We start from the raw sequence: 22,605 nt of genomic DNA, 5'->3' as shown, positions 1-22,605 counted from the left end.
TGCTGAAATATACATTTTAAGTCATTTCAAATGTTTAATTTTTAAAACCTCTAACCATTTATATTTACAGAGCACCTATCATCCAAAAGCCCTTAGTAAGCATTTATTAAGCTTCACAACATCCCTGTGAGATATAATTTATGTAGGAAAGTAAAATATATGTACCTTTGCCTATTTCCTTGCATTTACAAGGGACTTCCACACCTAAGAGAATTGGCTACTACGTGAGATTTTAATAAATACACAATCTTTCACTCAGTCTGACACCTTCGCAAATTTCTCTCACTAAAGACCTCTTTAATTCAGTGGCAGGTCACCATTCTTGTATAGCTGAACCTAGAAGATGAGGGTTATGCGACCAGGGGAGCATCGACAGTTAACAGGTAAGAGAAACAAGGCATAATAATATCTAGCTCTTCTATAGCACCTTTTATTAGTAAATCTCAAAGCACTTTACAAAGGAAGTCAGTATCCACATTTTACAGATGGGGAAACTGAGGCACGTGGCGATGAAATAACTTGCTGAAGGTCACCCCGCAGGCCAGTGGAAGAGCCAGGAATAGAACTCATGTCTCTCTGGAGTCTCACTCCAGCATTCTATCCACTGACCCATATTGCCTGTTCATAACAGTGAACTTTATACTGAGGACATCCCATTACACAGTAAACTGAAATTTTACATGCCACTTTATTCTATGACACTCTGAACTACTGTTGCTGATCTCCTGCTGGCTTACTAGAAGGAAGTATTCTGATTAAGTGAGAGCCCCATGAACAGGCAAAACCAGCAATATGAACAGCTCATCCAAAAAGCTGAAATATTGTCTAGCCCATGCTGTGTAATTTCTGTGATTAATTTGAAGCTGTAGGACGGAACTGTGGAACTAAGCATTTGAAAATATTTACTGGCAACAAGAATATTCAAAATCCCGCATTTAACATAGCCTTGGAGTCACTTTGGTAATGTATGGGACCCTGAAGTTTTCTGGCCTGCTGAGTTTAAAAACATTATCAAGATTTCCATTGTACTTACTTCCTAACGCCATAACCCAGGATTACAGATCTCAAACTCACGTTGCACTGCCCAAGTGACATGAGCAATCAGAAGACAGATCATTGTTGCAGGGGTTGCAAATTAACCATTTTTCCTCAAACATTGTGGAAGTGTTCCCAGAATCAAGGTGCTATTGGATCAATTTTCAAAAAGCTGCTCTGTTATTGCCAGCAAAGTTCTTTTCTATTCTAACATGTATTCTTTTTTGGTGGGATGAAAAATGTTATTTAAGGTCAAACTCTTTAGTACAAATTCAGCTGTTGGCTGGCAGAATTGTCGTTGCAGCGGAGTGGTACAACCAATGCACCACCAAAAGAGAGATGGACTACAAAATTTGGAAATTCCTTGTAATGGTGAAAATAACTAGCTGTAGGAGGCATTCTTCTGCCAGCTATACAAACCTCTCAACTATACTGAAAAAGGCTGAATGCTCAAAGGACAAGAACACTTGACAAAATTTCTCTCTAAAATAAACAGAAGACCCTCCGTTATGAAGATTTCAACTATGTGCCTGACAGCTGTCAAAGGGTGCCATGGAAAGAGGTTGATTTACAATCATTTCCCAGAGCACCTTTTTTCCCTATTGTATCAATAGCAATTTTGTTGAGATAATTTAACACAGAAAGAAATGGTACTTACTCTTTATCTTTGCTATATCTTCAAGCTCCATGCTCAGCCCTGTTTGAGAAGGAAAAACAATTCACTCCTAATCGCACAGGGGTTAGATGAAGTGTTCAGCATTTGAGGCAACTGTTTCTTATCTTAATCCCAACTTTCTCACATTAATTTTTCAACTTGCATTTTTCGTTTCTCCAAATCAGACTATTGTTGCCAACTGCCTTTCTGGATACAAGTGTTCATATAACTACATCTTTTGTATTCTATTTACTTTTCTCCTCTTGATTCCTTATATCATGTTAAAAGGTTTGGCTAAACCTTGATGTGCTTGGTTACCATAGGTTAGAAGAACAGCAACAATGTTGGCCAAGTAGAAAGTTAATCTATCTACCGCCCACATTTGACCTTCCAGGGACTGACTAAGGAAAACCGTTATTTTCCAAATTTGTTGATACTGCCACCCCCCACATCTCTTGCAAACCATTAGTTCCCGCTATCAACACACCTGAGCTGGCAAACTCCATATTGAATTCAGCACGGATTTCATTTTGTTGAACTACTTTGGCTTGTTCTTCCAGTACCACATTTATAGCATCCATGGCTGAAGCCAAGTCGTAGGGAGTCAAGTCAAAAGAAGATGACTCTTCACACAATTTCTCCTGAAATTCCAAGAAAATACAGAATTTATTTTTATTTGGATTCTAGTACTCCCCTGCGTGTGCTGGGCACTTCAAAGATTGTACAGCCAGAAGGAACCATTGTGATCATCTAGTCCAACCTCATATACAACAGAGATCATAGGACTTGCCTGAATTAATTCCCATTTGGAATAGAGCATATCATTTAGAAACACATCCAGTCTAGTTTTTAAGTTTCCAGTGACAAAGAATCCACCACAACCCCTGGTAAATTGTTCCAATGGTTAATTATCCTCACCATTAAAAACTGCTACTTATTTCCACTCCTAGGCCATGTCTACACTTACCGATAGATAGGAGCTGCTGCAATCGATGCATTGGTGTTAATTCAGCAGCTCTGCGGAAGATCAGCTAAGTTGATGGCAGATCGCTCTCCCATCGATTCCGGTATTCCAGCTCCCCAAGAAGAATATGTTAAGTCGGCGGGAGAGCGTCTCCCGTCGACACAGCACAGAGTAGGCACCATGGTAAGTCGACTTGAGCTACGCTGACATGAGTTACGTTATTTACGTAACTGAGGTAGTGTAAATTATGTCGATTTACCATGGTAGCGTAGAGAAGGCCTATATTTGTCTAGCTTCAACTTCCAACCACTGGATCGTGTTATAACTTTGTCTGCTAGACTGAAGAACCCTCTATTATCAAATTTCCATTCAACGCATGCACTGATAGGTAATCTTATTCTTCTCCTCAACAACTAAATAGATTAAACTCCCTGAGTCTCTCACTATATGGCATATTTTCCAACCCTTTAATTATTCTCGTGGCTCTTCTCTGAACTCTCTCCAATTTTTCAACATCCTTCGCTCTTCAGAGTCACTGCTTCCCAGGATAGGCTCCTCAAACATGAAATTATGGCCTACATTTTTTGTTCCTACATGTATCACTTTGCATTTGGCCATATTAAAACAAATATCGTTTGCTTGCACCCAGCTTACCAAATGATCTGGATCACTCCGTATTAGGGACCTGTCCTCTTCATTATTTACAATTCCTACAAACTGTGTCTCATCTGCAAATTTTATCAGTGATGATTTTATGTTTTTTCCAGGTCATTGATAAAACTATGAAATAGCAGAGGTCCAAGAATGAATCCCTGAAGGACTCAACTAGAAATCCACATGCTTGAGGATGATTCCCTATTTACAACTAAATTTTGGGACCTGACAGCTGGTTTTTAATCCATTTAATGTGTACTATTTGATTTTGTATAATTAATTTCTTAATCAAAATGTTCTGTGTTACCAAGTCAAATGCTTTACAGAAGTCTAAATATATTATATCACTTCTATTATCAATTTGTAATCTCAAAGAAAGGTACCAGGCTAGTTTGACAAGAGCTATTTTCCATAGACCCATGCTGATTGGCATTAATTATATTACCCTCCTTTAATTCTTTATTGAGTCCTGTATCAGCCTTTCCATTACTTTGCCTGGGACTGATAATGGGCCTATAATTACCCAGTCATCATTTTCACCCTTTCTAAATATTAGCACATTCGTTTTCTTCCAGTCTTCTGGAACTTCCCCAGTGTTCCAAGAGTTATTGAAAATCAATATTAATGATCCAACAGAGCTCCGCAGTCAGCTCCTTTAAAACTCCTAAATACAATTCCTCTCTATTTGTCAAGATGAGGTCTAATACTGAATTCCCCTATGTGGGATGCAACATGTTTTGAGTTAACAAATTGTCATTATAATATTTATAAATTCTGAAGACATTTTAGTACTGGTGGCACAAGATGTGTCATTCAGATTGAAGTCCTCCATGATAATGCAATTTTTTTCCTACGCATTATAGTTAGGTACTCGAGACTATGGTCATCCTGTTCCTTAGGGTGATTTGGTGGTCTCTAGCAGACCACAATTAGTACTAGGGATGTAAAATATTAAATGGTTAACTGGTAAGCATTAGTCCTACCGTTAATCTACCCTAACCATTAACTCCCAGTCACGGGCCAATTGGGCCGGCTGGAGCGGCCCCAACCCCCCTTCCTTTAATCGGTTAAAGGATGTAATTTTAATAGTTTAAATTGTTAACTTTTTAAACAATATTTACATCCCTAATTAGTACCCCATCTTGTGCTATATCTATTAGGACACTGACCCATAAGCATTCAAGATAATTTGCTTCTGACTTGTCAGTGACTCAAACAGGTAATGCCACTTCTGACAGCCTGCCACTACTCCTCCCCTTTTGCCCACTTGAACCTTTTAAATAGGGTAGAACCACTGACTTAGCATTCCAATAATGCAAACCATCCCACCCAGTTCCAGTAGTACCTACTAAGTTGAATTTATGATCATAAATAAGCAATTCCAATTCCTCTTGTTTACTACACAGGTTCCTAACATTGATGTATAGACAACTAAAGAATTTCTTCACTTCACGTGTCTTGGTACCTTGATTAATTTTGTTCTCAACATCATGGTTTGTTGTAACTGAGTGCTTACTTCTTCTCTCTTTTCACCATCTCGTTTGTTGCTAGTTTAATGCCCTCCCTGTCAAGTCTAGCCAGCCTGTACCCTAGGAGAGTGGTTCCCATTCTACTGAGATAGAGGCCATGCAAAGTGGACAGTTCTCTCGCCCCTACAGAAGGTGGACGAATGTTTCACAAAACCTAATCCTTTTGCCATTTATCTAGCTAGCAGTTTACTTCTAAAGTCTTCTGCCTTTCCTTGCTCATGGCAAAGGAAGGATTTCAGAGAAGATCACTAGAACATTCCTCTCCTTCAGTACCCTTCCGAGTTCCCTAAAGTCATCTATGATCTGTGAGGTATCCTGGTGGATAAACAGCATCATTGGTGCCTTACACATCATTACCAGTGGATCTCTGCCTGCTGAGTTCAGAAGCCTATCCAGCCTTCAAGTCACATCTGGTGTCTTTGCTCCAGGAAGACTGAACACAATCCTGTTTTCTGCCTGCTCCTTTGGAAAGGATGTTCTTCTTCTTCTTCGTACAGAATCCCCAACGAGGATTTTCTGTCTTCCTTGGTTGGAGATCTTTGTGGGTACATTTGATTGTTTTGTGGGTTGGGCTGAGTAGCCAACCTTACAGGTACATCCTGTCCAGCTCTGTTTCATTTGACCAGCTGAATCTTCACAGACGATATCCTCAGTTTCTATGCTAAGAACATGATTATTATTAGATTCTTCTACTTATGGGGAATTCCTCCTGGACTGATTCTATCTGCTGGTCATGGCCTGCCCCTCCTCTCCTGCCTCCAGCCATGTAGAATGCACCTGAACTTCTTGCCTCTGATGCTTACAAACTGCCAACTCTCCTCTCCGGTTCCCAATCTCCTTTGGTGACCAATTTCTTCCTTTCTTGAATCTGGGGTGGCAATGCTTCCTGAATCTGGATGTCCAATAACTCACCAGCCTCTCATATACTCTATGGTGTATGCATCCGATGAAGTGAGCTGTAGCTCACGAAAGCTTATGCTCAAATAAATTTGTTAGTCTCTAAGGTGCACAAGTACTCCTTTTCTTTTTGCGAATACAGACTAACATTGCTCCTACTCTGAAATCTGTGGTTTATGCACTTGTCCTTCCAGACCACAAATATTTCTTTCTGCAAAATTTTACAGGACCCAAACCATTCCTGCCCTTTGCAGGACTTCTTCTGGATTTGAACTTGGGACCTCTCACACAAGTAAGAATCATACCACTAGACCAACACATATATGAAGATGCAGTCCCCTGAACTCAAGATGGCAAGTAATGAATTAAGGTAGAGGGATAAAATACAACATACATACATACATGCCATCTTAGATTTAAATACACACACACACAGAAAATAAGTATTAACTATGGAGAAGGGAAATGAATACCCTTACATAAGAAATGTGGTCTAATGGGTAGAATTGCAAAGTATTCAGATCTTAGTTTTGACAATACTTCTCTGTAGCCCTGGCCAAGTCACAACCCTCTCTGCCCCAGTTTCCTCATCCATAAAATGACGATAGTATTGACTTTCCTCCCAGCTGTGAGAAATAGTAAGGACTTGCTTACATGGGGAAATTGAGATGCAGAATAAGCTATTACACAATAGCTATACTGGAATAGCTTCCCACATGGATGTTCTATTTTGGAATAAAAGTCACTTTTATTCTAGAATACAGTCATAGAATTTAAGGCCAGAAGGGACCACCAGATCATCTAGTATGATCTCCTGTATAGCAAAAGTCACCAACACTACCTGCACACTAAACCCATCAACCAAAATTAGACCAAAGTATTACAGCCTGCTGGGGATATGATTATTATGTTCAACAGGAAAAGAATAAGAGGGATTGAGGGGCACCACTGCCCAAAGGCCCTGCAAAGAGTGTCTACCAGGTGAGCAAAACAGCTTATTCCAGAATAGCTATTTCAGTCAATTTCCATGTGTAGACAAGCCGCTAAGACTTATAAGGTGCTGTGACAAGGAAAAGCTCTGTGGGAAATGGGTTCACTTTTTAATGGAAAGGACTGTTTTGATTAAGGCAGCAAATATTCCAACACTAAAAATAATTTCTATACCTACCTCAGGCCAAACATCCTCTACTTCTAGCAGCCATTTTACAGCAAAATAGACAACAGCAAGAACAGGCACTCTAGAAAATAAACATTGTCTCTGCCAGAGAGAAATTCAAAGCGGTGTAATTTGGCAGATCAGGAGACACATTTTAAGCGTTCCTTTGTACTTCATTATCCAAACACTAAACTAGTGTTTGAGCCAGTTAGGGGTATGATCTTGTAATGCAACACCTTCTGGTATCTTCTTGATAGGAGGAGGGGGCTCTGGCAGGAATCCAATCTTCCCTTTACAGAGTTCCTATTCAAAGAGGCCACCAGCTGTTTCTTTGTTGTTAAAAAAAACTCAACAAATATGCTTGTGATTTTCTGTCATTGCTGAGACACTCACATGCTATCCAGCATTTAAAGATGAGATAGCCCATGTCAGAGCAGAATTAATACAACGGGGTGTGGTGCCTGGGGGTGGCTCTTTAGTTGTCTGTTTGTAAAAAAGTACATGAAACTACATCAGAGTCTGCTTTTCCAGGTTCCATCTACAAATCTACAAGGTAGGAGTACTCACTGCTAGCAGAGACTCAATACTTTCATCATGGAGCTCACATTCAACAGAAGCTGAACTGTTCTGAACCTAGAATCCTTATTTCCAAAAAGTTTGCTTTTTGTCCACCTAATTTGCATGTGCAGCTACTGCAGCTGTATGTCAAAGTGACTAGTTTAGGCAGTTTAGGTATTAGTTAGGCATATAATTAAATATCTAAATGCAGCAATACCTGAGTGTGCAATCACAGAAATTCTGTGCACTTTTGAAAATAAGAACCAGAATGATCAAATCTGGTTAATTATTCAGTAAGCAAATAAAATTCCACATCTCTCCCAACTGCAACACAAACACCTGAAAAACCAGAACTGGACCAGACTACTATGGCAAGAACTGGACAATTTGTTCACTAATAATCACATCTTCACTTCTAATCACCAACTATACAAGAAACAAGACAGGAGCTCTAGGGCTAGCAATATCCTGATTCTGAAGTCATTTGAACAACATTCAATAGGAAACTGATTACTTGCACTCTCCAGCAGAAAAGGGGTTAAATCCCTGGTGCCAGCTGCCAGCAGATCCAAAGATCTGCCAGGATTACTTCAGGAAAGCCTGACTCAGAAGCGATAAGGCTGTGCAAGAAACTCTTCCACTAGAACACTAAACAAACAGTTCTGCCAAGTACAGTATTACTCGGGGGCTCTGCTGTACTGTAAATGTAGGTCTTTCAGGTACGTTTCCAAGATCTAGCACTGAGTATAAACTCCTGAGTAGGTCGGGGTGCTCACTGGGCTCAATCACTGGTTTGAATAATTCATCCTACTTCTTCATTATGTAAAAGTTTTACCTGTAATGCGAGGATATTCAGTCCTCAGGGCTTCAGGAGCCAAATCAACAATCAACATTACCCAGAAGAGCCATAGTAGTGTGACTTCATTGTTTCGTTTACTATAGTACTATATATAAACAGTAGGACAGGGAACATATTGAGTATATATAATTCTCACAGCAAAATGACTGATCAAGTATTATTATTTTATCAACCACAATTGGTTAATAACATAGTAAAGGCATCCTGATCGGTTAATAACTTAGACTGGTTAATAACCAAATCACACAGTTTTAATATCATGTGCTGCAAAAAGCCGCAGGAGACACATTAAAGAGCCACTTGTGGCTCACGAGCCTCCATCTGAGTATCACTGCTGTAACACGTGTTCTCTTTGCTCTATATCCAATACACCTTCAGTGAAGGACACAATGTAAGAAGCTGCACTGATTGTATTATATCTATTTAATTCCTTGATATCAGAAATTGGGGATTCAATTACTACCAGAAATGTGAAGCCCATGACAGAAGAAGACTGGGAACAATATCAGAATTCTGGCTTCCTAATTGATCACACAACTATAGATGGAGAATGGAAGGTGTACTGCTACAGATATTGGTTTAGCTAATGCTAAGTTTCATGCAGAACACAAACCCACTTCAACATAGATGGGAGTCAAAAATGTATACTTAATAACCACTTTTCTAAACTGATCATACTAGTCACTGAAATAATTTCTTTTATTGTAGCTTTCGGCTTGTTACAAGTAACCCTACAAGGGCCAGACTTTGTGTTTGGGTGAGGAAGGGGAAATGGTGGGGGGGAAAAATCAGATATAATTTACCACATTGTGAGCTTCATCGAGTATTACCACAGTCCCTTTCAGATCTAAGTTGTGTGCTCTCCGACTCTAAAAGCAAAAACAAAGGGGACATGGGTGAGATAGCAACACAGCCTTCAGACAAGCTTGGTGAACTGGACCATGAGAGAGTTTGGACAGGATATAATTCACTATGGAATGTGGAAAGCAAAACAGTTTTGGCTGCTTACACTGCAACATAGTCTCTTGAAATGGAGACTGTCAAGGTGTCCTCCAGAGGTAAGAACAAAGCCATATACCTGTGCTGAAAGTTAGATGACATCATGGGTCCGTCTTATGAATAACAGCAATCTGTCTTGTGAAGGAGTGGGATTGGGGGCCAAAAGGTGAAACTGAGAGACACTCACATGCACAAGAAAGAAGATAACACGAATACCTTAAGGGATGCATTAACGTATTATAACTCATTCCAATTTCTCTTTTTGTCGTTAGTATTTTCTACATATATTTGTTTGTCATCCTTGCAAAAAGAGAACACACCCACAGTATTATGTGCAGTATAATTATAAAGTTCAATTCGTTTCCTAATATCCTCTTCATCTTTAGCTCACTTTGATATTCTGCGACAGCCTACAGACCAGCCTGCTTTATTTAGCACTGGTGAGGCCTCAACTGGAGTACTGTGTCCAGTTCTGGATATCTATCCTTAGGAAAGATGTGGACAAACTAGAGAAAGTCTAGAGGAATGCTAGAAAAATGATAAAAGCTTTAGAAAATCTGACCTGTGAGGAAAGGTTAAAAAAACTGGGCATGTTTAGTTTTGAAAAAAGATGACTGTGGTGGACCTGATGATAGTCTCCAAATATGGTAAGGGCTCTTACAAAGAGGATGGGGATAAATTGTTCTCAGTGTCAACTGAAGACAGGACAAGAAATAATGGGCTTAATCTGCAACAATGGACATTTAGGTTAGATATTAGGAAAAGCTTTCTAACTATAAGAATAATTATGCACTGGAATAGGTTACACCAAGGGAGGTTGTGGAATTACTGTCATTACTGAAGGTTTTCAATAACAGGTTAGACAAACACCTCTCAGGGATAGTCTAGGTTTACCTAGTCGTGGCTCAGCACAGGGGGCTGCACCTGATGATCACTTTAGGTTCCTTCCAGCCCTAGATTTCTATGAAGGCACTAAGTAAGTAAGCAACAGACATTCTCTTATTGAACAGAGCATCTTGCAGGAAGCACAAGACATCAGTGCTCTGGGATCTGCACTGGCTGCCCACTGATCTCTGTGTCGAGTTTAAGATGGAAAGGCCTGGGGGCTGCCTACCTGAAAGACTGCCTCTCTTTTCACTCCATACTGTAACAACTGCAGTCAGCAGAGATGCCTCAAGCTGAATTCCCATCATTATAAAGAGAGGAGACTACTGGCAGGGCATTCTATGTGGGCCCCAGAACACTGGAAATTGCTTTCTACCTTGATCTGAAATTGCCCACGTTTGGTGACCTTCTGGTCATGCTGCAAAAGACATCTACTCAATAGGATTTTTGAAGACGACCGAGGGTATGCATCCTGGGCCAAAAGAGGGGTGGAAAGGAGCTATTTTTGAGATGCTTGTCAGATCGTATAAAGTTGCTGAGGATATGTCATAATATTAATTGAATGTTAGGGCACCTAGAGCCTTGCACAGGTGTCTTTTTTAATAGTGAAATGTAAACAAACATCACTTTTCATACTGCATGTAAATAGCATAGATTGGTCTCTTTTACCATCATAGAGGTAACTCAACTCTTCAAAAGATACTTATTTCAAGGTATGCCACAAGTGGCAAAAAGACCGTCAGGATATAATTTAGTTTTCATTATGGTTTACTGTATGACCAACACAAATATAAGGGAATTTTGTGCCCTGCAGGATGAATTCCACTGACTGACTGATATTGAGCTCCTGTTAAAACCAAAAAACCCATACTCCTTAATTGTAGGAGAGAAGGAAATTCAAAGAGCAAGATGTGCAAGTGAACCATATTTAAGGCTCTTGATTTGAATTAGATTATGGAGTCTTGCCTCATGTACTCTGGGCAGTGTATTAGCTAGTTTTGAAGTGAACCACCTCGGGAGTTTGCTTGCTATTCACATTCTTTTTGGCATATCCACTAGAATCTGATTAAAAAAAAATCAATAAAAATGAATTTAAAAATAAAAATGTTACCTTTGAGTCTAGTAAATAGTTGTAAGGCATAAAAATAATATCTGCTTGCTGCTTCAGGCTCCGAGATAGATAATAAGGACAAACTCTGTTAAAAAAAAAAAAGTATGAACTATAAAACAATATCCACAGAAATACTAAAGTGCACTCTGATTTCATTTATTATGTTTCAGGCTCTCAAAGGTTTCTAATCAGCTTTTTAATTGCCTGGAACATTAGATCTTAAGGCAGATGCCTCACTTTATCCATGTGGGCCCTTCTTATTTACACTTCAGTAAAAGGAACACCAGACCTAATACCTAACTGCGCAGTCCAGCAAAACACAGATCAAGATACCAAACAAGAGAAAAATGAGGTGACTTGGGGATTAATGCACTAATCTTTCTCCCCTGGAGACCTGGATTCAATGCTGGATTAGATCATTAAATCTCTAGTGGTAAGAGATTTTGTGGTCTCATCCACCTCATAAAACCACCACATCACCTGCATAATCAGCAGCTCCTCCTCAGGTATACCTGCCTATGATCAGTATTTGGTCTCTGCAGCAGATCTGGACTCAAATACACCATCAGCTCTAGGAAGAGGCACTAAGGCCTCATCACAGAGATGGATTTCTTGAGAATTGTTTGCACAACAACATGTCACTACTCAACTCTAGTCATTGCTGCTCATCTGGAACTTTTAGGTGTGTCAAGTTCATACAAATGCATTCCCCAGAACAAGAAGGACACTGAGGAACTTTACCTGTGCTTGTTTCCATTTTTAACCAAATCTTCAATATCCAAGATGGAGTTAATCAGTTCCTTCTCTGTACTCTTTTCTGCGAAGGAGATAATGAACAGTTACAGAAATCGAAGCAAATAATCACAAAATCAATCACATGTGGGGACTGTACTTCGCTCCGCATTCAATGGATTCTATCAAAGTCTCTTGTCTTGATTAACCTAATTTCTGATTTGCTCAGTTCCTCCAGCCCAAAATTTAATGACCTGAAAGCCTTATAATTCACACAGGCAAGAGGAACTGCTATCCCTTCCTTAACTTGGCCTTGTGCTGAAGAAGGGGGTGTGTGTGTGTGTGTACACATATTAGTAAAAATTCAGGAGGACAGTTTACTGGTCTAAGCTTCATCTTAAAATATACAGAACCACAGGTTTGAACCCCAGCCCAGTAAACCCAGCCCATCATCCTTCAGAGGATACAATAAGCACAATACAGTTTATTGAACGGGGGTTCTGCAAGGACATTTAAAACCACCTGCACTTGAAGACAAGGGGTCTGTCGTCCCACACCAGCAGACTCCTTGGATACTTCCTCCCAGTTCCCTCAAACTGTGTATCATGTAGCGTGATGGTTGTTTGCTGAGTTGCAGTTCAGTAGTGCTGACAACTGTTTGGTGACTAACACGAAATTAATTTGTGGTCTGATCCAAATCCCAAAACCCACTTTCTCATTTAGCTCAATTGCTAGCAGTCACAGCAAAGAGGCCAAGAGCTGAATGGGCATGTAGAACGAAATACCCTCTCACTCCTAGAAGGGCCTCACCACGGCAGGGGTGAAGCATATTGCTGGGATTATATAGATAATTTGTACTGCTGCTGCTCCTGCTCTGTTTTGCGGACAAATTAAAAGGATTTCAGCCTTCAGGGATATCGATCCAGTACCTTTTCTGAGCATTAGCTTAAAAACCTATCAAAAGTAAATGTACATGCATACATTCAGGTGCCGAAGGGTTCTCTCATTCCTTTTCAATTTCCCCATCTACCTGCCAGGCATCTCTCTGCCCAAAATCAGGGCATTGCCTCCATAGCCAAACTTACCCTCCACATTGTTATAGAAATGGCAAGTACGAGCCATCACTTTCATTCGGCACATGTGGATCTGCAAGACAAAGCATATTTCAGGGCACAAAGGCACAACTCGCCCACGGCTGTGGAGAGAGAAGCAGGGTAAATGAACATATTCAGTGACACTAGCTCAGCATAATAAGAAATGGAGAAAGGTTTCTCTAAAACACCAATCCCTTTTCTTTTCACATTTTCTACAGACCTTGATCACGGTGCAGCATCTATCCCAACCAAGCACAACAGAGGATCAGATTATAATCCACAGCCTACAAAACATGTGGCTTCACTGGACTCCTTCATAATGAGGCTGCCATTTGTTCCTAAATTTTTTCATCTCCTAGGATTTTACTTGTACATCCATCGTTAAGCGTCCATACTTCCCCACAGATAGGTTCCCTCCCCATGGGGCATCCACCTGCCTGAAGAAGAAGCCAAACCTTCCTCTGAGACCCTTCTAATACTGCCTCTTCATTCAGCTACCAATAGGGGTTGCAAAAATGCAGCATGCCCTTTGAGCACCAAGCTAGAGGCAATGCATACCAGATCATCAATAATGATAATCAAATAGGGGGATACCAACAAGTTGTCCTGTCAAAGAAAAAGGGGAAAATACCCTCTAAGCATCACCAGTATGTTGGATTTCTACAGTACCTTTTATATAAAGACCTAAGTGCCTTACATACATTAGGCCATGTAAGAGAAGTAACATTGAACCCAATTTAAAAATAAGGAAACTAAGGCAGAAAGAAAATGGACACCAGCCATTTGAAATTTGGTCAATTTCAGGTAATGAATCAAATACCATTGCGGGGCCTACACCTGCCTACAAATCCCTGGTCCAATGTTTGCAGTTTCACAATCACATTTTCCTCTCAATGATCTTCCCTTCCCTATTGCTATGTAAAACACCCAAACAAACAGGGGGAAAGTGACAGATTACTCAGTTTTTTTTTCCCCCCATTATTATTTTTTCAGCTATGGGAGTCCTTAACATTACATGTGACAATAGCAGGTAAGACATTTTCAATCAGGAGCATGATTTTTAAATTGATGGCGTCCTTTTAAACTACCTGCCCTGGGTCACTTGGCAAGCAAGTGGCAGGACTGGAAGTTGAACAATAGAAAACTAATTCACACGCTCTCACCAGTCACAACCGCTCTTGGAAAGGTAAATCCCAGAATTTAATTCTTCACTAACAGAGCAGGACAAGAACACAAATTTTCTATAGCACTCCAACTGTATGGTCAACTAATACCTCTGAGTTTTGCCAAGGATTGTAATGAATTTCAGCGTTAGGAATTACATGCCCTAAAGTCAAGATATGGTCACTTACATGTATGAGCTGTGCACAACTTCACTGTTGCGTTCTTACCTGCACGTGGTTACTCTCCTGCCTCTTAACTTCAGGGTTAATACAAAGCTGCTCTCTGGAGCCCAAAACACATACCTTTGGCCTATTTAAACAAAACACACAAATAGCTGGTATTAAAAAGGGGGGGGGGGTGACAAGAGAGAGAAAAACAGACTTTTGAACACATATGTTGCTAGCTTGAGTCAAGTATTTCAAATGTGAAAGTTGGCTGGGAAGAATAAAAGTGGGTGTCAGAAATTTGGGAATCTCAAGGCTTTTCAACAGCTACATTTCTCATTTATAACATCACAGTAAATTTTTTTGTAGCAGCAATAAATTCTCAATTTTAAACATGCATTAATGAAATTATTTTGATGGGGCAGGGAGTAATCAACAGTAGCTTTAGTCAACTCTCTCAAAAAGCACCCCCACAAAACATATATCCTGTTAAAATGGCACAGCATCCCACATCTAAATATCGTGGACCTAAAAAAGAACCCTCTTGCGCTATAATCTATTTTTGAGATAGCAGGGAGATGGGATTAATGATAATTTACTGCAGAAGCTGTGGCTGAAGGCAAGCATTCAAAATAGCTTTGTTCATTGAAAAGATATATCCATACAGATACTCAAGTGGTTACTAACTGACAAATTACAAAAATCAGAACCATGGAGCTACATGAAACAGCACCATTGGCAGGAATATAAGCAAAATATTCTATTAACCCAGATAAACTGAAAAATCCATCTCTCCCTGAACAAAGAAAAATATAAAGCACATTTCTTTTCATACACAAAAAAGTTTACAGGCTTGACTGGAAAACCATCTAGAAAACCACACTTTTTCAAAGGAACGTTTGAAGTAAAGGGGATTATATACAGGAATCTTTGGGATAGGAGTGAGAAAAGAGAAATGGGAAGCCCAATCCTCAGCATGGGAGAAAGCTACACAGTGAGCCAGCGAAGTTCCGTTTCCACCCATCTGCATTATGAGAATTGCGCTCCAAGGGCTACATCATCAGGTATGTAGTCATCCAACGCAATGCAAATAATCCCTGAAAAGATTGGGTTCCTACTCTTTAACTCTGACTGAAAAGCATTTTCTTCATTTGTATTTACCTGTAGACTGTGCTCTTTAACTCACTGATGACTTGAGTAAGCTGAGAATGGGTTCTGGAGGCATAAATTATTTTAGGAATATCAGTGTAATAAGCTGCCAAAGGGAGAAAAAAGAAAAAAAATTATTAGCACTAAACAGAAGGAAGGAAAAACTAAAGATATCATTAGCTTGCTTTCCCCAGCTGGTGCCATGGTAACAGCGTGACTTATGGAGACAGCAAGGAATTTTACAATCCAGCTATTCACCTACAGGAAATGAGCTAAGTGGATATTTTTACTGCCTTGTAGCAAGGAGAAAGGTTATGTGGGGCATCTTTAGATTTACATCAGTAAAAGGTAAGTGTGAAATAATGCTTTAGCTGCTAAATAATGCCATTGTGGCATTCACAGGTAAATGACAAGGATAAAAGAAAAATAAATACTAATCATCCCGTCATTCCTTCAAGGTTCCCAATCAAGTATAACAGTCAAAGTCTGCTTGCTGGGACATTTACCTGGGATTTCAGCATCTTTGCCAGCGTCACCCCAGGACGACATGGGTCTGTCAGGAAAGAGTTCCACTCCATTCATTCGCTGTGCAATTTTCCGTGCCGAGATGGTATCTTTAAAATGCTCTCGCCAAGCCAGAGTGGCACAGAGGAGGCACAATGTCTTCCCTGTACCCGTGGGACTCTCCAAAATGCCATTCACCTTCTTTAATGTTGAAAAAGAGAGGGAGAAGGAAGGAAAATCTGGGGACAACTCAGAAATTTGCCTAGCACTGATCACTGTATAGTACAGTATTTTCCCAGGAAAAGAATAACCACATCACTGTACAGGTTTATGTAGCCTGATATACCTTCCACTAGAAACACATATGTACATGCTTATAAGCCTGTAAAAGCTGACGCATAGAAGTACAACCTGTAAGAGCCTTTACCCCAGTCAAAAAGAAAAGGAGTACTAGTGGCACCTTAGAGACTAACAAATTTATTTGAGTATAAGCTTTTGTAAGCTACAGCTCACTTACTCCTTTTCTTTTTGTGGATACAGACTAACACGGCTGCTACTCTGATACCCCAGTCAAGTATCAGAGGGGTAGCCATGTTAGTCTGTATCCACAAAAACAACGAGGAGTCCGATGGCACCTTAAAGATTAACAGATTTATTTGGGTATAAGCTTTCGTGGATAAAAAAAACACTTCTTCAGATGCACTACGCGAGTAAAAAAACACTTCTTCAGAGCTCCACTGCCTGGGGTGGAGTGGTCAACCTAAAACACAGATTCATGGACTATTTTATCCTTTAATTCGCACATAAATTCTCCATACTTTGCTTAACACATGACAAATTTTAGGTTAAAATAAAAGAAAATATTATAAGCTGCTGCCTTAGGCTAAAATTGGAAATGATTATAAAGACTGTAGATGGAGACTGATTTGCTAAGCAAGTTAATAGTTTAAACATACACTCCACATCACAAGATTGAATCATGCAGTATAGATGGTTTACACCAGGGACAGAACGGTGCCCGTGACCTGTTTTTAAATATCTTATGTCTGTAGACCAGACATTACAGTTTTAAAACAAATTACATTCTTTTATGCCTGGGTTATGCATTGGCCAGGGCAAATTATGTCTAAACACTATTAAGGCCCTTCATAAAACAGCTTTAAAATTATATCTGCTTTTACAGCCCAACATCAGTGGGGGGGGGGTCGACTGAGCAACTAACACTGCAGCTGTGATGAGGCTAAATGCTGGAGTGTCATGGAGAGTAAAACTTCACATCTTTCACAAAAGAGCTCAGGTCTTGGATAGGGTGGAATAAATAACATAAATCTCAGAAAAACTACTTTAGGCACTCCAGGCAAAGAATAATAATTTTGGAACGTGTTTCCTTATTTGTTTGACATTCACTAAAACTATATTGCGGAGATGCCAAGTAGATACCACCATAAGTACACCATCATTTTTTTTAAATTAAGGACAGATTGCATGAACATAAGGACTACTTATTTAGTTTTCTTTTTTCAAGTTTCAGAGAGAGGGAAGAAAAAACCTACCTACATTTCTGCCCAAAAGATTTAACACTAACATTTCTGGCATTGTTTTTTTTAATTGCATGCTAAAAAATATGTACAATTAAAAATAAAGTCTAGTGGAGTGGGAAGCAGAGAGTATATGGACAAGGAAGGAGAAAAAACTAGGTATTTTTTCATTAGTAGTTTAAATTGTAAGAGTCACCTTTCGCAGTTTGCAACCCAGATAACTAGGGCCCTACCAAATTCACAATTCACTTTGGTCAATTTTACAGCCATGAAGGTCTTAAAATTGGTCAATTTCATGATTTCAGATGTTTACATCTGAAATTTCAGGTGTTGTAACTGTGGGGGTTCTGGTCCAAAGGGGATCATGGGGGAGGTTCTAAAGCTGTTGTGGGGAGGTTTGCAGGATTGCCATACTCACTACCGTGCTACCTTCAGACCCCAGCTCTGAAAGCAGCAGCTGCAGAGTTTCCTGCAGCTGGAGGAGCCTCCCGGAGGTGGAGGTAGGTCCGATCTCCCCAGTGCTGCTAAGAGCACCCCAGCCAGGGGCTCCTGGCCAGTGGTGGATTATTGCATGGGCCCATGGGGCTCGTGCCCAGGGGCCCCGGACAATTTGAAAAATGGTTGCCCCAGCCCTGGCAGGAGCCATGGGAGAGGTGGGGGGGAAGGGGCCAAGACTGGGTGGCCCGGAGCCCGGGAAGAAGCCACTGAGGACAGCAGCCCTGAGGCCAGGCACTCTGAACCCCAGCTGGAGCCATGGGGAGGGGGGGGTGGAGCTGTGGGTGCTAGCTTCCCCCATCCCAGGTCCCTGAGCCTGAGCAGGCACAACAGGGGGTAGAATCTCCATGTCCTGGCTGGAGCCACTGAGGGGGGAGGGGAGCGGAAGAGAAGCAGCCCCAAGCTCAACCACCCAGAGCCACAGGGGATCTGGGGTGGGGGGGGGAGCCCCAAGCAGGAGCTGGAGCTGCGGGGGGTGATAGCACCCAACCCAGGTCCCTGATTCCACGTTGGAGCTGCAGGGGGTGGAAGCCCCAAGCCCCAGCTGGAGCTGTGGGGTCGGGGGAGGGAGAGAGGCAGCACCCTGGGCAGGAGCCATGTGGGAAAGGGAGCAGAAGCCCCAGAGCTCAGGTGCCCTGAGCCCAGGCAAGAGCCATGAGGGCCAGCAGTCCAGAGTCCAGCTCTGGAGCTGCTGCAGCGCAGAAGTGAGGGTGTATCACCCTCACTTCTGCGCTGCCTGTGGAAGTGGGTCTGATCTCTCCCCATAACCGCAGTGCAGGAGAAGGATAGGTCCTGTCCCTCCCCAGCCCTGCTGATTTCGGGGAGATCAAATTTCACAGGAAAGAGCTTATTTCACAGTCTGTGACATGTTTTTCACAGCTATGAAACTGGTAGGGCCCTACATATAACCTTTTACATAAATTACAATCTAGCTTCTACAAACTGTGATTTGTGATAAAGACAAGAATTAAAATTCCAGAGTAAATCACCAGGGAAAAGGAAATTGCACAGCCTCTTTCTTAAAAAAGATTTTTTTCACATTATCAAAAAACATTTATCCGCTGTGCTACACGAACAGCCTTTAAATGTTACAATACCTTCAAAACATCTGATATGCTAATCTATTTATTTTCATGTTCGTTTGGCTTAAAAGCGCCAAACTGATTTTTTTTTTTAAATAAAGAAAAGGGCTTGCTCTTGCGCTCGGACCTGGCCCCCTTTGACAGAGAGATCCTCACATTTATGAGCCTCTTCCCCCACCCCCACCAAAAAAATCTACATTATAAATTTTACCCTCTTGAGGTACGGTGTTATATCATGGCCTGGTACTGCTTGTGGACAGAATCAGATTGTGTTATAAACACAATATAGAACCCTGGGCGAAAGCCCTATAAAGAGCAGGCTCTGTAACATGGTTATAATTCAACATGATCACAGGTAAAACCCTGTCACCTGACACAGTAAAATCTGCATTGTAGGTAGAAGGAATTATTTTGCATCCGATGAAGTGAGCTGTAGCTCACAAAAGCTTATGCTCAAATAAATGCATTAGTCTCTAAGGTGCCACAAGTACTCCTTTTCTTTTTGGAAACACTGATACTCCAAATCCTAAATTGCCCTTCCCACCCATTCCCCAACACAAATGAATCCCAAAGGAATCCACATGACCAGTTCTGGAAATTGACTGTAACCTCTCCCAGTGCTTACCTTCTGGAGGCATTCAAGCACTTTAGTCATGTATTCCTCCTGACATCTGTATGGTTGAAAAGGAAAGTCCACTGCAATGCCATTTAACGTTATCTTGGGCATACTTGATCTTACACACTGAAAGCACAGAAACCAAGAGTGTGCTTTATCATGTATAATTTACAGCACACAACAAGAGGCATATATGCTAAATATGTACATACTGCAACTTCTCATTAAAATCAATTGAAATTACACTTACATGGGAGGAGAGTAGTGTCATTTCATTTTTAGGCGACAATATTCCCAACAAATCACAACTTACAACAGGTACAAAGTTCTCAAGGATTTAGGGCCCAATTCTACAAAGATCTAAGCACATTCTTGTAAGTAGTCCAATGCATGCAATGCAACTACTCACAGGAGTAAAGTTATTCACAAACGTCAATCTTTGTAGAATCGCACCATTAATGCAGCCACGGAATACGCCACATTTATTATTCTATTTGTGTTTGTTGGGGGCATTTAGTGGAATAGAATGGGCAGTCCATCATTGGAAACTGTAAATAAATTGATACTATCAATTTAAAGTTCTGGATAGTATATATCTATATGTATATATCTATATATCTATCTCCAGAGCATGGGAGAGATGCATGTAGTTTAATGTTAAACATAGAGAGCATAAATTACTTGGTCACCTCAAATTCCCAAAGCATGGAGATTTGACAGGACTGGGGATGAGTCCCTTCTGTCTGTTCACTTCAAAGATCTGTTTCTAGAAGAATTCTGCTATTTACATCTCAAACACTGCTAGATCGAGGGAAGAATTCTTCCAAAGATCTAGTTAGTGCCTCTCAGAGGTGGATTAACTATATTGATGGAAAAACCCTTCCATTGATGTAGGAAGTATCTATCCTATGGTGCTGCAGCAGCACAGCTTTAGCACAGTACAGGGTCGCCACTCACATGTTCCCGGAATACTGGACATTTCAGCACTTCCAGGAACAGTGTCAGTGCACCTGCCTGCATGACCTTGGCCCTGCCAGCCCCACCTACCTGACCTTGCATGCAGAAATGTGTACAAGGTCAGGCCGGTGGGGATGAAGTACTGTTCAAAATGCCATTCCCCCAAATGATATCAACAAAGCCCTGTCCAGTTTTGTCCCAGTAGTGGACAGGGGGCAAACCACCTAAAAAAGGAACTGTCTTGTATAAAATCAGACAAGTGGCCTCCCCAGCACCGTAGCTGAGCCGCTGTAGTGTAGTCAGTCTAAGACAACGGTTTTCAACCTTTTTTCATTTGCAGACCCCTAATAAATTTCACATGGAGGTGGACATTTGGACCTTTGGACATTTTAGGCATCGTCTGTGGACCCCCAGGGTTCCACCCTCCACCCCCACAGACTGAAACCCACTGTTCTATGGCAAGGACAGCCTTCTGCATACCCCTCAGCCCTAGTCTGCAGACCCTCGGGTCCACCGCCCACAGGTTGAAAACCTAAGCTGATTAGGAGTCAGGTTAAGGCACCATGGGCCACAGGGGAGCTGAAATAAGCAGATCCACGCAGCGGCTTGGTACACCCAGTGAAGAAATAGTTCAATGCCAAGGAGGAGCGCAGGTCCCTTGAAGCCGCGCGGTGCCACCAGAGATCGCGGGGAGGCTCGATCACCGCCCGCAGACGGGGGACACGCTGCCGCCCAGTCGCGCTGCCCCCAGCCCCCCCCCCAAGGGCGGAAGGCCGCACACGCTGCCTTCCCCGCATGAGCCGGCCAGAGGCGCAGAACCGCGGCGGCCCGGCCCCGAGGGGTCCTAAGGAGGGTCGGGGGCTGTGAAGGGATCCCCAGGGCGCTACTCCCCAGGTTACCATGGAAACACCGCGGGCGCTGCAGCCCCCAGGCTCCGAGCGGCCGGGCTAGGATGACACGGGGCCCGCGCTCCGGCGGCCGAAGGAAGAGGCCAAGCCCGGAGCAACGGTTCGCGCCGCCCGCTCCGGCGTTCGCAAGACCCGCGCCCGGCACTCACAGGCCCGCCCACCGCTGGCGCAACCGTGACGCACTTCCGGAGCCCGCCCGCCGCCCTCGTCCCGTACGTCACTTCCGCCTCCGCCGGCCCGCCAGGCCAGCTCTCGCGAGAACTCGCCGTGCGGGGCGGAGTGCTTCGCCGCGTGCCTGAGCGGCTGTAACGGGGGGTCGTGGGCCGCGGGATGCGGAGCGACGCCATTTTGGGGGTGTCCTTTGCTCGCCTCAGTGAGGGGAGCCAAGTGTTTGAATGAATCCGAGCCCTTCAAAGGCGGTTCGGCTCCCCTCAGGCGGCTGCCTGACGAGCCCCAGCGCGGTTGAGCGGCTCTTCAAGCCCTACCTTAAAGGCCCCCGAAACTCTTCGTAAGAGGTGGTGGTAGTAGGGTGACCAGATGTCCTGATTTTGGGGGCCTTTTTCTTACATAGGCTCCTATGACGCCCCCACCCCCGTCTCGATTTTTCACACTTGCTGTCTGGTCACCCTGGGCGGTGGCCTTGGCCAGCATGTCTCTCCCGTGCGCGGTTCTGCTTGGGGTCGGGTGGCTGCTCCCGGCCCTTCTCGGGTAGCTGAGTTTTAGGGGTGTACGTGTGACGAGTATCCGGCTGTGCAGGACCCTTGCTCTCCCTCTTCCAGGTATCGTGTTATGTCATCACCTCCAGCTGTGTGGTGTCTGCAGCAAGAATGCTAATGCGACCTGCCAGGTGTCTTGTGTTAGTGGGGGATGCAGAACTCCTTTGTTTTCCGCTTCCCTTCA

The 22,605-nt window shown here is 42.3% G+C and overlaps 2 protein-coding genes across 24 annotated transcripts in view; one reads left to right on the top strand and one right to left on the bottom strand.

Moving 5' to 3' along the window:
* Positions 1-21,944, bottom strand: part of RTEL1 (regulator of telomere elongation helicase 1) — a 124,910-nt gene extending 102,966 nt beyond the window's left edge. For 6 of the 22 annotated variants that reach the window (XR_006275466.1, XR_006275468.1, XR_006275467.1 and 3 more), the window contains exons 1-11: positions 21,360-21,678; positions 19,850-19,966; positions 16,112-16,310; positions 15,618-15,711; positions 14,520-14,601; positions 13,120-13,180; positions 12,044-12,119; positions 11,303-11,387; positions 9,111-9,176; positions 2,178-2,331; positions 1,694-1,732 (exon numbers count right to left, since the gene is read on the bottom strand). Coding sequence is in view for 19 of the 22 variants with exons in the window: in XM_043496024.1 (XP_043351959.1) it covers positions 1,694-1,732; positions 2,178-2,331; positions 9,111-9,176; positions 11,303-11,387; positions 12,044-12,119; positions 13,120-13,180; positions 14,520-14,601; positions 15,618-15,711; positions 16,112-16,310; positions 19,850-19,966; positions 21,360-21,362 (976 nt within the window). In the remaining 3 variants the exon portion in view is untranslated. The other 16 variants (XM_043496020.1, XM_043496027.1, XM_043496030.1 and 13 more) reach the window with 10 other exon arrangements.
* The window catches only part of STMN3 (stathmin 3), a 43,688-nt gene continuing 42,903 nt past the window's right edge, over positions 21,821-22,605 (top strand). The window contains exon 1 of one of the 2 annotated variants that reach the window (XM_043496040.1): positions 21,821-21,917. The gene's annotated coding sequence lies outside the window, so the exon portion shown is untranslated. Of the gene's footprint in view, positions 21,918-22,042; positions 22,485-22,605 lie in introns of those variants that run through there. The other variant, XM_038369096.2, reaches the window with a different exon arrangement.

This window comes from Dermochelys coriacea, chromosome 13 (assembly GCF_009764565.3).
Source record: "Dermochelys coriacea isolate rDerCor1 chromosome 13, rDerCor1.pri.v4, whole genome shotgun sequence".
Lineage (NCBI taxonomy): Eukaryota > Metazoa > Chordata > Testudines > Dermochelyidae > Dermochelys > Dermochelys coriacea.
The sequence above is the reverse complement of the archived record's forward strand: the minus strand, read 5'-3'. Positions and strand labels throughout refer to the sequence as shown.